The sequence below is a fragment of the Dendrobates tinctorius genome, unplaced genomic scaffold (genome assembly GCF_039654945.1).
Source record: "Dendrobates tinctorius isolate UK_male_01 unplaced genomic scaffold, ASM3965494v1 ptg000039l, whole genome shotgun sequence".
Lineage (NCBI taxonomy): Eukaryota > Metazoa > Chordata > Amphibia > Anura > Dendrobatidae > Dendrobates > Dendrobates tinctorius.
Window position 1 is genome coordinate 17,608,657 of NW_027361707.1, and position 15,194 is coordinate 17,623,850.

Here is a 15,194-nt window from a genome sequence, read left to right on the forward strand (position 1 = left end):
TATATATATATTAAAAAAAGCAAAAATGCAAAGTATTTCAACAACAACCTATTGAGAATCCACAATCCAAATATATCCACCGGGAGATCAGTGCCTGCTGTTCTCCGCTGCGACTCTCAGCGCCTCTTCCTGGATAGAAGGCATTAGCTGGAGGGTAATGCTATTTGTGAACTGCTACTTACAGTAAGTCATAATCCATAATCCTATAATAATGGTGAGCGTCGGCAGACGACGTAATAAGGCAGCCTCCTGTGTCCTCAGTCTCAAAATCACAGCTTGTCATTTGCATCATGAAATAAAGGCAAATCAATATTTGGTTACTGCTACAATTGAGTAACAACTAGTGATGAGCGAACGTCCTTGGATAAGGTGTTATCTGAGCATGCTCCGGTGCTAACCGAGTGTCTTCGGCGTGCTCGAATACTATGATCGAGTCCCCACGGCTGCATGTCTCACGGCTGTTTGACAGCCACAACACATGCAGGGATTGGCTAACAAACAGGCGATCCCTCCATGTGTTGAGGCTGTTGCACAGCCGGGAGACATGCAGCCACGGGGACTCGATCGTATTATTTGAGCACGCCGAAGTCACTCGGTTAGCACCCGAGCATGCTCAGATAACACCTTTATGAGAAAAACAGATGTCACACCGTTGTTAAAAAATGGACCAAAATTAGATGAACATTATATCCCGTACGCTGATAAAAAAAAAAAAAAAAATGGTCATTTTTTTTCTCAGATGCAAAAAAAATCTTTTGAATGAGGCCTTACACTCAGGGATCTGGACCAGTGCAATGGCTGTCATGTTGCCTGTCAGCCAGCTTTCCCAGAAGGAGACTTTGGGCCACATTCATTATACCAGAAAACTAGTGTAAGGCTATGTTCACACACAGTGTTTTTGCAAAGTTTTTTTTTTTTCACCGCACCAAAACTTGTTCTCTTGGAAGGAAAAATGCTGATTTTTCTGGAGCGGTTATTGCACTTTCTCATTGCATTCTATGGGTGAAAAACACTGCAAAAAAACGCTGAAAGACTTGACATGCTGCAGATCTGAAAAATGCGGCAGTTCTCAAATTCCGTCAAAAAAAATAACAAGCGTGTGCATGAGATTTAGGAAATCTCATAGGTTTTGCTGGTATTATAATCCGCAGCTTCTTTTCGGCAGAAAAAAAACAAAACAAAGCAAAATAAACGATGCGTGTGAACATAGCCATAGCCTTTTGTTGCAAATTTTTCAAAACTGTTGCACTAATTGTAGGATTTTGCAAGTTTGGCCTTTTTATGACAGTTTCTTCAACTTTTTGTAAAGTAAAGTGGCGCTCAGCGAGACAGTACGTGGCCTGTCCGACAAATTCATCATCATTTACATCACAAAATGGGCATCAATTATAGCAGAGATGTTCTTTAGTCGATGGCTCTGGTGCACGGCAGCTGAAAGATTCACCAAATTTATGAATCTTGCTCACAATCATGATTGCCATGGAAAATACCAGTCTTGATTAATCGGCTCTATAGTTCTTTATATGGGAGATGTCCATCAAAATGATTTTTAGGATTTGTTACAGATAGATATCAGGCAGAGGATTGGACTAGCCCACCGGAGAAGCGGAGAATTCTCCGGCGGGCCCTATCTTCTCCTTCAGGAGAGTTTATAGTGCAAACCTTGTAGTTGAACACTTTAATGGCCCAATGTTCTTCAGTCTGATACTGATCAGACATACAATATATGTATAGAGAACATTCCCAGCACAAAAAAAAATGGCCTAATTCATTTACGAGCTGACTGATGGGATTTTCCTTCATTGGGCGAAGTTTAAAACACTTAAAGGGTGCAGGACGAGGGCAGACTCGCAAAGCTGATTACCGTGTCTGCATTACCATATGGGAGGCCAAGTATATATACAGCCTGCCGAGTAAACTGCCATTACCTCTCCAGACGATGAGACAAGAGGAAACTATAAATCAGGAACATGGTAAGGGCACGATATTTCCTCGAAATTTTACATAATTTATATGAGTACAATTGTAATACATCTAATATCTTTACCACTGGCAGACAAACAGAAAAAGCCCCCCCGTGCAAGAACAGTATACGGGCCCTTTAGGGCAGAAGATGCTCTGCAGGTGTACATGGCCCCACCTATGTCGTGGGCTCCTGAGAGGGTGCACCTATGGTATGTTTGCCCCGTACCTAGTCCACTAATGCAGAAAAAGACCACTATAGAATTACTATGAATGCCATGAAGCTCAGTGAATGCCCACCAGATCCCCTTATTCACCTTTATTTCTAATTTATTTAACCCTTCAATTACAGTTTTTCTGTTTGTGGCCACAATGGAAATATATATATATATATATATATATATATATATACACACTTTTTTTATTTTCTTTCTTTCTTTCATTATTTACTTACCGTATTTACATTACTTTGATAAAGTTTTTTGTCATAAAAAGTTGTTGTTTTTTTCCTATTTTTTAGATGATTTTGAAATAATCTACTAAGTGAAATATTTTATATTCTTGAAATATATTTCATTTGTAAATGTTCAAATAGTTAAGTACTAACTTAAAAAAACAAAAAACAACAAAACGCACAACTATAAAAGAAAAAAAAGTAACATACAGTTTGGGAAGTGGAAAGGTAAGAGCACATGAATGGAGGATAAAGGGGTAACAACTGGGTTTATTTTATAGTAATATTAGGGGGTATCACTGTAACCCTAAATTATTTACAATGTGAAAAAAATAAATATATTTTATACAGCTGAATGTTGGTTATAAAAAAAACCGCTCATATGTTCAACAGAGTGGTGGTAGACAGACGCGTTAAGAGACTATCGCTGCCTTTTTGATTAATATGAGAAAAAAAATTGCCATTTTTTCTGTGAGTTCCAAAAATAACCAAGATACTCTAAAGTAGATGATGCCTTGGAAGACGCAAGTCTCAAAAGTGCCATCTAGGGTGGTTATCACTTTTTCGTCCATCAGACTCTGCGGAAGGAATAGCATAGTTCACTATTCTGTATCTTTTTCATGGCATATTCACGTACATCGGCCAGCCGGTAGACACTCTTAGTGTTGGGAGCTTTCCAAAACTAAACACTTGGTAAAAGAGTGAAACGAACTTCGTGTCATAAATGACATAGTTCGTTCTTCATGGCTATCTATGATGTCCGGTACCTGTTGTGCCTGATGTAAGAGCTCCATGCGTTCATGTAGGATCTGAGTGTCAAACTCTCGGCTTTGCCGTAGGATCTGCCTTCGAAGCTTTTCCACAGCCACCCTCAAGTCTTCCCTCTGGGCCTCGTTCAGACATTCGCTGACCCTCCTCCCGGGCTCATGCTGTAGAGCATTATAGAGTGTGGCCTCCAGCTCCTGGATTTTCTAGCGCAAGTCACAACATTCACCAGAAGTTGCATGTTCAGGGGATGCAAAGTATAGAGAGAAGCAAGTAAGAATACAGCAGTGTAGCACTAATGTAATGCTCAGAATATCTCATGTATTATATACAGCCACATGGATATAAAAATGTACCGCTATATATATATGTTAACATTATAACTAGAGTGCAAAGTCAATTTTGGATACAACCTTAAAGTGTAACTATCTTAAACAGAATCTGAAGAGCTATTTGTATATCTGAAGCCTCTGTCACTCCAGCTCTATTCCACGCCCAGCGTCGCCGCCCACTTCTTTTTTTTTTTTGATAAGGTACATTTTTATTGAACATTTTCAAAATCCAGAAGACATGTAATCAAACACAGGATAATTCCTGAACAGCATATTACATAAACAGTCTAGAAACCCATAAAGTTCCCCATAGTCCTACCCCCCCCCCCCCCAACAAATGCCTCTCTCTCTCCTGGTGTATTTAGTCTACTCACGGCCACAATTCTCCATTGCAGATGATACATTTTCTAAATGGGTCCTTAACGCCTGTAATGTCCGTTCCAAATCCCCAGCTGATAGCATAACCTCAAGAGCCACCTCTGCAGTAGCATCCACCATAGTGTAATGTTGATCTAAGGATCTCATTACATCCTCCTCTGCGCTCTCAGCCATGTTAAAGCAGAAGGTGCCAACCCAGGAGTATCCAACCAGGGCGCCCACATATCTTCCCACTTCTTAATTGTCCGCCACTTTTGATATACACACTTTTCCATATCAATCGTGTTATTGACTGCATTAGTGACCGCCGTGATTGTAGGTACAGAGGATTCCCTCCAATGAGCCGCCACCCTCTTATGAGCTTGATATAGTATACGTGAAATTGCCAACTGGTGCCCCTCCGAAAGTGGCAAGTTCGCCACCTGACCCACAAGGGCCATTTTAGGGTCCAGTACCATATGACATTGATAAATACTAATAAGTAAATCAACCACATCTCCCCAAAATCTACGTAGCCGGGGACAGTTCCAGGTTAGGTGAATCAAGTCTGCATTAGGCATACCACATTTCCAACAATCAGCCTCTCTAGCATAACCCATTCTCAACAAGCATACAGGGGTTCGATATACCCGGTGAAACAAAAAAAGATGTGACACTCTCTGCGCCTCGCTAACCGACACTTTCGAGACTTCTTGCAATATATCTTCCCACTCATCGTCTGTGAAGTCTACCACATCAGTCTGCCATTTAGACTTCAAAACTTCCAGATTTGCCACTCTCTTTTCTGACATCTCTGCATATATCATGGATATAATGCCTCTTGATCCCCCTCCCATCACTATTCTATCCAACAAAAGGGTTCTATCGCATCTATTAAGCGGGGTGAGTCGATGTTGTGTTTCACAAGCATGCCGTAGCTGCAAATATTGAAAAAAATCTTGCATTACGAATGGAAAATGTCTGTTTGAGATCTTCAAAAGATCGAAATTGCCCGTCCGAATAAAGTTGCGATATTAATTTAAGACCGCTCCTCTCCCACAGCTCAAAGCTCTCTAATTTATTGAGCTCTGCACCAGTCGACTTTCTCCAGATAAGGGCATGTCTCGTAACCCCATGTATACCAAGTAGTTTCTTGGCCGTATTCCACACCCTATCCATGCAGTTCATTGTCGGAATATTGAGAGCCAGACCCTGACGACACCGCCCCGAATCCAACGATTGTATCAGCAAGTCATTTCCTACTACACATGCTAGCGTATGCCCCGAGGAACTTCGCAGAGTGGAGTCCTCTTCCCCCCATCCTCTGAAATGCTGCAATTGTGCCGAGAGATGGTAAAGAAATGGATCAGGAACTGCTAAACCCCCCTTCTCTTTAGATCTACCTAGTACTTCCAACCGAATTCTAGGAACACTCCTCTTCCAAATAAGCTCTCTGAATACTCTATTTACTTGGTAAAAAATTTGGCTAGGAATTCAGACGGGCGCATTATGAAGAATATACAAAGCTTGTGGCATGAGGACCATTTTCATTAGGTTTGCTCTGCCCACCATACTCAATGGTAACCTGCACCAGTCCTTTACTTTTTGATGAAATTTAGCAAACAGCGGGGTAAGATTTAGGCGTTCAAAATCTTGTACATTATGCCCGATATGAATTCCCAAGTATTTAAATTCTGTGACTACATTTCAGCGTCTAGCTAGTCCCCAGGGATTCTCGGGAGCCCTTCCCACCGGCATGATTGAAGATTTCTCCCAATTAATAAATAGGACAGAAATCCTTGCAAAGGAGTCGAAGACCTCCATTGCTACTTTCAGGGATGACGGACAGTTTCCAAGGAATAGGAGCATGTCATCAGCGTATAACACTATCTTTTTATGCAGAGACACATATTCAAATCCTGTAATTTCAGGTGTCGCACAAATTACCACCGCCAAGTGCTCGATAGCTAGAGCAAATAATAAGGGAGACAGGGAGCATCCCTGTCTAGTGCCTCTATATAAGTTAAATTTATCCGAGATCTCCCCATTAACTTTGATCCTGGCCTCCGGTCTCCAGTATAGCAGCTGTACCCAGGCAATAAAATTTCTACGGAAACCCATCTTAGCTAATATAGCCCACAGATGTGACCATTTGACACTGTCAAATTCTTTGGCAGCATCCAAGGAGGCAACAGCTCTAGGATCCTTTCTGTTTGATGGCATCTGTAGATTTAAATATAACCGACGAATATTAATTGCAGTCGATTTTTCTGGCATAAAGCCAGTTTGGTCTGGATGACTAAGGCTGGTTATTACTTTAGAAAGCCGTATCACCAGGATTTTTGCTAGAATCTTAACGTCGACATTTAAAAGAGAGATAGGTCGGTACGACTCTGGAAGACAAGGATCTTTATCACCCTTGGGTATCACTACTATGATTGCTTCATTCAAGGACCGGGGGAGGTGACCATCCTCCCCAGCTGCTTCGAATACCTTCAGCAGCTGTGGAAGCATTATATCCGAGTACTGTTAATATACCTCCATCGGTAGCCCATCAGTTCCCGGTGCCTTGTTTCCTGCCATAGAGTCTAGAGCCTCCTCCAGGTCCTCCATACTAATTGGAGCCTCCAACGTGGCAGCATCCAATTCCGACAAGGTAGGCAATCTAGCACTCCCAAGAAAATTGGTAAGTATATCATCAGGAAAACCCACCCGAGAATCATACAGTGTCCCAAAGAACTCTCTAAAAGCTGTTAAAATTCCCACAGAAGACCTCACCAGTTCCCCGTTTATTTTTTATCTCTGTCACCATCGCGGAGCCAGATTGGGTCCTGAGCAAGGTAACAAGCAAACGTCCAGTTCCCTCTCCTTCCCCAAAGTACGGTAAGCCCGGTGCTGAAAATAACATTTATTTGCAGCCTTTGAAAGCCCGTATTGAGCTAATCATTTTTCTGCATCCTTTAAAGCACTAAAGTGTGTATCTGACGGAGTTTCCAAATATTGCATTTCCGCACAGATAACCTCTTTCTGGAAGAGATCCCCATATGCTCTAGACTTAGTCTTAACTCTGTTCACTTCCATGATCAATAGACCCCTTAGATAGGCTTTAGACGCGTCCCATACTATTTCTCTTGGGGCTGTGCGCCGCTCAGTTCTTGACTGAAAGCCTCTGTGCTGTGTGACTTCAGTAATGCAGGAGGAAGTGGTGCTGGGTGAGAAGTAGAGCTGGAGTGACAGAGGCTTCAGATCCTCAAAAAGCTTCTCATCCTCAATTGTATATGAAAGGCTGATTTCTCACTTACGCAGGAATGCACTGGCCATATAAAGGTATTCTTGGACTTGACTTTGAAAGAGCTACACGTGCATATAAATACTTTGGCAATTATAATTCCGCTGATAGATTTTTTTTTTATAGAGTAACTTTCTAACTGATTTTTCTTACTAAGCTCTTTTATTACCTGCAAATAGCACTGTTATTACCTGCAAATTGTAGGGGTATGAGTCCTGATATCCCTACCGATCGCGCAATAGACCCCCACGAAGTACACAACTCGGCAGACAGGAGCGCACACAGACCAGAGCACAGAGTCAATAGGAAGCATAGGCTAAAAGTACTATAGGCTAGAAGCCTAAGCTTTCTGTTCAATCCTAGATCCGGTCTGTGAGTACGTTTGTCTATTGAGCTGTGCATTTTCAGGGGTCTGTTAAGTAATTGGTGAGGGTCTCAGGACCCGAACCCCCACCGATCTGCAGGCAATTCAAATGCTGGTTAAATATGAAAAATTTATTAGGAAGTTTAATTCAGAATCATGAATCTCCTCACTTATCTCCAAGACCCCAAATGTCCAAAACAAATCATTCCCGACCATGTAATGGGGTTCATACTTAACGCCTACCATGTGTGCTTGATCAAGTGCTTGCTTCCGGTAATCAAGTTCTTCTTCTAAGTAGCCCTTCTGTTTGCTGAACAATTCCTTAAAAAAAAAAAGGACAAAAAGTGATAAGAACTGGCAAAAGAAAAGTGAAGCAGTTCAAGGAGCTCTAAGAAAAGATATGAAGTGCTCCTCAAACTCGACAGAACATCGGCCAAACGGATAATGGAAGCTGTAGAAGATGGGCATTCTCAAGGAATGAATGATGAATGAGTTTGCAAATCTAAGGCCTTATTCGCTTGCCAGTTTTTTTCCCACAAAAAAAAAATTGACCGAGTTTCATCAGTAACGTTGGTCAGTGTTTCATCAGAGTTCGGTTCGGGTTTCATCAGTTTTTCTAGTATGTGAAATTAAAAAAAAAAAAAAAAAAAGTTTCTCCAACTCCTATCTATGAGTCAGTGAAAAACAGACAACACATGGATGTCATCCATGCTTTTTACACAGACCCATAGACTTGTATTGGCAAACTGCATTGCCGATTTTGGGCCAAGTTCACATGTTCAGTATTTGGTCAGCATTTTACCTCACCATTTGTAAGTAAAAACCAGGAGTGGGACAATCAGAGGAAAAGTATAATAGAAACACGTCACCACTTCTGGTATTGGCTTAGATGTAAAACACTGACCAAATATTGAACGTGAGAACGTGGCTTTGATAGGACCGTCATATCGGACATGTCTCCGTAATTTTGACTCCAAGATGCCACAACATGATCCAAAAAATCAACCAAAAATCCCTCAAAATTTCCACCTGAAAGATGTAAGCAATGGATGCCTCATAGACTGAGAGTGGAGGAAAATGGAAAAAGTTTGGTTGATTTAAAATATTTTACAAAAACTTCACTTACTCGTAATCTTACCTTCTCATTTTCCAGATCTATCATCTTCTGAGTCAGGGCGGCTTCTGTCACCTCAATCTGTTTTAACCACTGCAACCAAAGACAAATATAACATCCAACCAATAATTAAAACCAGACAGATTCCTTGAGTATTGTATCTTTTTTTTTTTATATACCAGGTGGTGATAATATAGGTTATCACCCCGATCCACCATTGGCTTTGCACTTGTTTTTTTTTTTTTCCATTTTTGTTTGTTTTGCTCCTTCTTTTTCATTTACTCCCAATTCATTATTCTATTTGCGTCTTTTTGGAAGTCCGCTTTATATGTGCTCCCCTGTTTTTTGCTTTGGGTTGTTCACTTTGTGGATGGAGTTTAGTAATTCCAGATATTTTTGCTTGGTTCAATCGTGACTTTTTGTTCAAGAAGGCACAAAAATGGCCACTGATGGGAGGAAAAAAACCATTTTTTTTACTTTGCAATAAACCCACGACCGTGTGCGCAGTTTTGATGAATTTTGAGCAAAAGAGGTCAGTGAGTACCACAAGACAAAAACAAAAAAAGGGATTAAAAAAAACAACTGAAATTACGAATTGGGGCCAATATGTCAGTATACAATTTTAATGTTCGAGGAGACTGTCAAGAGCTGGACGTATATAATGACATTATCATCACCTATATTTGGGCCACTAAAAAGGAGAAATGTGACTCGTGGCAAAATATTTTGCTTCCACCTCGTAGAACAAGTTCAAAAACTAGCATTGCTGTCATTTATGAGTTAGACATTATTCAGTTACAGGGTGTATTCATAAGGGGCTCGATTCATCCAAGCTTTTACGCTGAAAAAAAATTACGTAAAAGTTTTTTGAAAATTATCAAAATTTTGTAGCAACTCTGTGTTGCGCTAAAATTTTGCAGTTTTTGGTGTTTTAATGCCAGTTTCTCTCACCCAGTTCTGTCAAAATGAGAGGAGCAGGACAGGGATGCGGCATTGGCATACCAAATTAGCGTTTCCTAATTCAGAAATCCTACTCCAGTATTTCATGCTCGGAGGCGCATGCGTGCCACTCATCAGATACTGCAGATTCAATAAGAGGAGTGGGAGAAATTCGCCGGTATAAATGAATTGGTGCCCGGTGTTTGATGAATAGATTGTTTACAGAAACAACTGGGCCGCTACATCAAACGGGTGCAGCCCAATCGCGCACTACGCCACTCTTGACAGAGTACATTGAATTTGGCACTACTTCTAAGTGCCGTGCACCTCTGTAATGTAGAAAACACCGGCACGTTTAATGGAATCGACAAGAGTTATGGTCACACCCTGTCTTGCCCTAGTTCCTCCCTAGGTCTATGTGCACACAGTGTCTTTTAGACATTGACATACCCGATGAGATTTTAAAGCAGAAGACACTTCAGGAAAATGTTAGCAGTCTTTTTTTTCGTAAGCATCTATTTTGTACATATTTTCTGATGTGTTTTACGCCAGTGCGTTTTTTATTATTCAGATTGTATGTAATATTAGTGAGCGGCTAGAATAATGCCAGCACAACAATGGTGAGGTCATTTCTTTTTACCACTTCCCGACTTTGTAAGATGTTCAAAAAGCCTGAACATATGCACAGCAACTCGTTTTGACATTGCTGTGCAGATGTTAATTCTTTTGGACTTTTATTTATTGCTTTTTCAGATGGGTTCCAGGTGGAATCTGCTTGAAAAAGACTTTGCGTGCACATGTCCTAAAAACTACTGTTCCCGCCCACATTATTACAGTTACTGAACCTGTCATTGTAATATTGGATCTGCTCCTGTTAAATTATGGGGCTCCTTGGGTTAGATTTTTCTTATGATTCTCTTGCTATATCCGCTAATCATTTTCTTTGCTAATTGCTTCTTCTCAAGAATCTTTACTACCATTTTAAAGACGCTTCGTAAATGATATTGTGGACCACCATCTACCATAGACTATATGGACAAGGAATGTTGTTTTGGGAAATCCCACTTTAAGAAGTTTAATGATCTTGGCTAAATCCTGATTTATGTTACGTCTAACATATCTTAACGCGCAACATTCGCAAGAGAAGCTACTAGGTCCAATTATATGTAATAAATGTCTCTACTGAGCCGGGAACCAATCAACCAGGAGACAAAGCTCTGGCGGAGAACAAGCTTCAGAAATTGTCACACCAGCTATATCAATACTAATTTCTAATTAGTGGTGGCAGCAGATTGATAGAAGCTTTGTTATGTGCCGAGAACAAGCCTCGGAGTGGGATTATGAATGACAGACTTGTACTTCTTCACCTGGAAGGGACTAGAATCATCATTAGGTACTTTTGCTAAAATCTAGAATCTTTAGTAGAGGCGATCAAGCTAATTCTTCTATGGTAAACCACGTATCCAGGAGCTTCAGTTTCCAAAAATACCCACATAAATTTTTTTTACTAGAATTGGGGAAAAATGGACCTCCCCAATGCTGGATGGACTTGAACTTCATGGACCTAGATCTCTTTTTCAACCTATATAACTATCTAACCGCTTCCCTGCACGTATCATTAGTCATAGAATGGTAGAGTTGGAAGGGACCTCCTGGGTCATCTGGTCCAACCCCCTGCTCAAAGCAGGATTCACTAACTCATCCCGGTCAGGGCAGTCGAGGGCAGCTTCCATTTAGAGCAGCCGCCACTTTCCAAATGAAGCAAAAGAGAAGAAAAGATTGTACGGTGAGTGCTGGGTACCTTTTCACAAAGGGACAAAACAGTTCCCGCCTGGATTACTGCAACCTGCTCTTCATTTCGCAGATTCTGTCGAAAAAAACAAAAATCAATATTATATATACTGTACCCTACATCATGAGAGGTCATCATCTCAGAGCAAAAGACCTCGATATGCATACTTTTTGAATTTTTAGAAAATCACCTCGTTACCCTCCACTACTTCTTTGTAGGATATAGTGCTATGCAAATGAAGCGGTCACTGATGTGGCCACTGGACTAGGGTTCTGTGAATCGATTGCTCAAGTCTATTGACAGTATCTCTGTAAACAAGCTTAAATAGATAGGTTCTGTCAATCACTGATTAGGACCGCCCTCTGGACCCCTAAGCCCAGGATTAGCAGGGATTTTCAATTAATCAGTGGCTACCTTTTCCCCTAACACTATATATCAATCTACTCGGCTCGTCTTGCTCGATAACAGAAATCAGTAGATTGGACTGCGCTTCCTTTAGGTGATACAATCCAGAGGAGCAACAGCTGCAGGCTTATGCGGAAGGGACTGTATTGAGCTGACAACAGATAGCATGGTGTTTACTGTTTCCATGTGTGTAGGTCTTCTCTAGACCGTATGTTATGACCTCTCAGTTTTCTTGCTCTACCTAACAGATAAAAAAGCATTTACTGCTCCCAAAATTTCAGAGTGCTCATAGAATCATAGAATCATAGAATCGTAGAGTTGGAAGGGACCTCCTGGGCCATCTGGTCCAACCCCCTGCTCGAAGCAGGATTCGCTAAATCATCCCAGTCAGATGTCTGTCCAGCCTCTGTTTGAAGACTTCCATTGAAGGAGAACTCACCACTTCTCGTGGCAGCCTGTTCCACTCATTGATCACTCTAACTGTCAAAAAGTTTTTTCTAATATCTAATCTGTGTCTTCTCCCATTCAGTTTCATCCCATTGCTTCTAGTCTTTCCTTGTGCAAATGAGAATAAAGTTGATCCTTCTACAATGTGACAGCCCTTTAGATATTTGTAGACAGCTTAAATCTGCAATATGAACCATCCTTAAAGGGGTTTTCTGCCCTTAGCTACCCCCAGGTGCAGTTTGTTTAAAAAGATACTCTACTCACACTCCCTGGGTCTAAAAAAACAAAATGTCCTTAACTTATCTTCTCCAGGACTGAATCTCCACCACTGCTCCTGATATCTGTTATTGTCTTTGGCGCTGATATCACACCGACCATGCTTAGGCCAATCAGTGAGCTCAGTGGCTTTGCCAGGGTAGACAGAACGAGTTGCTTAGAGCTGCTGAGATTACTGATTGGCTGCAGCATTGGTAACGTAACTGCAGTGGGAGGAGCGCTGGATCGGGACAGATGATTAAACCACAATTTTATTTACCGTATTTATTTTTTTAATACAGCAGAAAACCCATTTAGTTGTAAACTGCTCTGCCCCCTGCTTTTTAGGGTGATTGCCATGTCATGCCACCGAATACTCACCCTGCCGCAGCTCCCGCGTCACAGCCTCTCTCCCTCCCTCCCTCGCGGCAGCGCCTCCTCCCCGGCTCTTGTGCTCCGGCGATACCCTGACCCAGAAGCACCGCCGGACCAATGGGAGACTAGGCTGTGGCATTTCAGGCTGCCCTCCTGTATTGGAGGCGGAGGATTGTCATGTCATACAGCACACTAGGCCTCTCTCCCGCTACCGCTGCCTCTTACCTTGCTATACTTGTCTCCCGCAGTCCTACTCCGGTCCTGCCCTCCATGTCCCTGTTCCGTCCTGCTGTCCGTGGGCCAGTCCTACTCTGGTCCTGTACTCCGTGTCCCTGATCCGTACTGCTGTCCGTGATCCAGTCCTTCTCTGGTCCTGTCCTCCGTGTCCCTGCTCCGTCCTGCTGTCCGTGGTCCAGTCCTGCAGTCCTCTTCTGGTCCTGTCCTCCGTGTCCCTGCTCCGTCCTGCTGTCTGTGGTCCAGTCCTGCAGTCCTACTCCGGTCCTGTCCTCCGGTCCGTGATCCAGTCCTGCAGTCCTACTCCGGTCCTGTCCTCCGTGTCCCTGCTCCATCCTGCTGTCTGTGGTCTAGTCCTCCTATAACTCTGTACTTCCGTGGTCTTACTCCAGTCTATTCTGAACCGCCCCTCTTGGTACCGGCTATCGTGGTACCCGAACCCCTGGGCCTGCTCCTAACGATCCCTGTATAGGGGTCGGCTCCACCTGGCGGCTTGCCCGGGGCCCCTCGATGCCACGATCCAGAGGGTCCACTCTTGGAGACTTTCTCACTTGACCAGACCCTTAACACCATCACTGTTGGGAGGTACATAAATGGTGAGGTGACTATGAGTGTGTGGCTCTGCATGGTTGAGTCTGTGGGTGAGCAGAGACCACACATGTTGGATATTTGGCATTGGGAACCACCATATGGTAGGGAAGTCGTTGGTGCTTATCGTAATCGATATGAACCTCCATTATGTTTGGTCTTGAATACATACAGTGCCTTGCAAAAGTATTCGGCTCCCTGGAACTTTTCAACCTTTTCCCACATATCATGCTTCAAACATAAAGATACCAAATGTAAATTTTTGGTGAAGAATCAACAAAAAGTGGGACACAATTGTGAAGTTGAACGAAATTTATTGGTTATTTTAAATTTTTGTGGAAAGTTAAAAACTGAAAAGTGGGGCATGCAATATTATTCGGTCCCTTTACTTTCAGTGCAGCAAACTCACTCCAGAAGTTCATTGTGGATCTCTGAATGATCCAATGTTGTCCTAAATGACTAATGATGATAAATATAATCCACCTGTGTATAATCAAGTCTCTTGGATACAAAATGATTTCCAAAACTTTAAACATCCCAAGGAGCACTGTGCAAGCGATCATATTGAACGGAAGGAGTATCATACTACTGCAAATCTACCAAGACCCGGCCGTCCCTCTAAACTTTCATCTCAAACAAGGAGAAGACTGATCAGAGATGCAACCAAGAGGCCCATGATCAATCTGGATGAACTGCAGAGATCTACAGCTGAGATGGGACAGTCCGTCCATAGGACAACAATCAGTCGTACACTGCACAAATCTGGCCTTTATGGAAGAGTGGCAAGAAGAAAGCCATTTCTCAAAGATATCAATAAAAAGTGTCATTTAAAGTTTGCAACAAGCCACCTGGGAGACACACCAAACATGTGGGAGAAGGTGCTCTGGTCAGATGAAACCAAAATCGAACTTTTTGGCCACAATGCCAAACGAAATGTTTGGCGTAAAGGCAACACAGCTCATCTCCCTGAACACACCATTCCCACTGTCAAACATGGTGGTGGCAGCATCATAGTTTGGGCCTGCTTTTCTTCAGCAGGGACAGGGAAGATGGTTCAAATTGATGGGAAGATGGATGGAGCCAAATACAGGACCATTCTTGAAGAAAACCTGTTGGAGTCTGCAAAAGACCTGAGACTGGGACAGAAATTTGTCTTCCAACCAGACAATGATCCCAAACATAAAGCAAAGTCTACAATGGAATGGTTCACAAATAAACGTATCCAGGTGTTAGAATGGCCAAGTCAAAGACCAGACCTGAATCCAATTGAGAATCTGTGGAAAGAGCTGAAAACTGCAGTTCACAAACGATCTCCATCCAACCTCACTGAGCTCGAGCTGTTTGCCAAGGAAGAATGGGCAAGAATTTCAGTCTCTCGATGTTCAAAACCGATAGAGACATACCCCAAGCGACTTGTAGCTGTAATCGCAGCAAAAGGTGGCGCAACAAAGTATTAAGTTAAAGGGGCCGAATAATATTGCACGCCCCACTTTTCAGTTTTTGAATTTCCACAAAAATTTAA

At 42.3% G+C, this 15,194-nt stretch overlaps 1 protein-coding gene across 8 annotated transcripts in view; it reads right to left on the reverse strand.

The window, feature by feature from the left end:
• Positions 1-15,194, reverse strand: part of JAKMIP1 (janus kinase and microtubule interacting protein 1) — a 200,140-nt gene that overhangs the window by 16,421 nt on the left and 168,525 nt on the right. For 4 of the 8 annotated variants that reach the window (XM_073574504.1, XM_073574510.1, XM_073574512.1 and 1 more), the window contains 4 exons: positions 11,378-11,443; positions 8,650-8,730; positions 7,767-7,844; positions 3,184-3,387 (listed from right to left, as the gene is read on the reverse strand). In XM_073574504.1, the coding sequence (XP_073430605.1) occupies positions 3,184-3,387; positions 7,767-7,844; positions 8,650-8,730; positions 11,378-11,443 (429 nt within the window). The remainder of the gene's footprint in view (positions 1-3,183; positions 3,388-7,766; positions 7,845-8,649; positions 8,731-11,377; positions 11,444-15,194) is intronic. The other 4 variants (XM_073574507.1, XM_073574509.1, XM_073574508.1 and 1 more) reach the window with 3 other exon arrangements.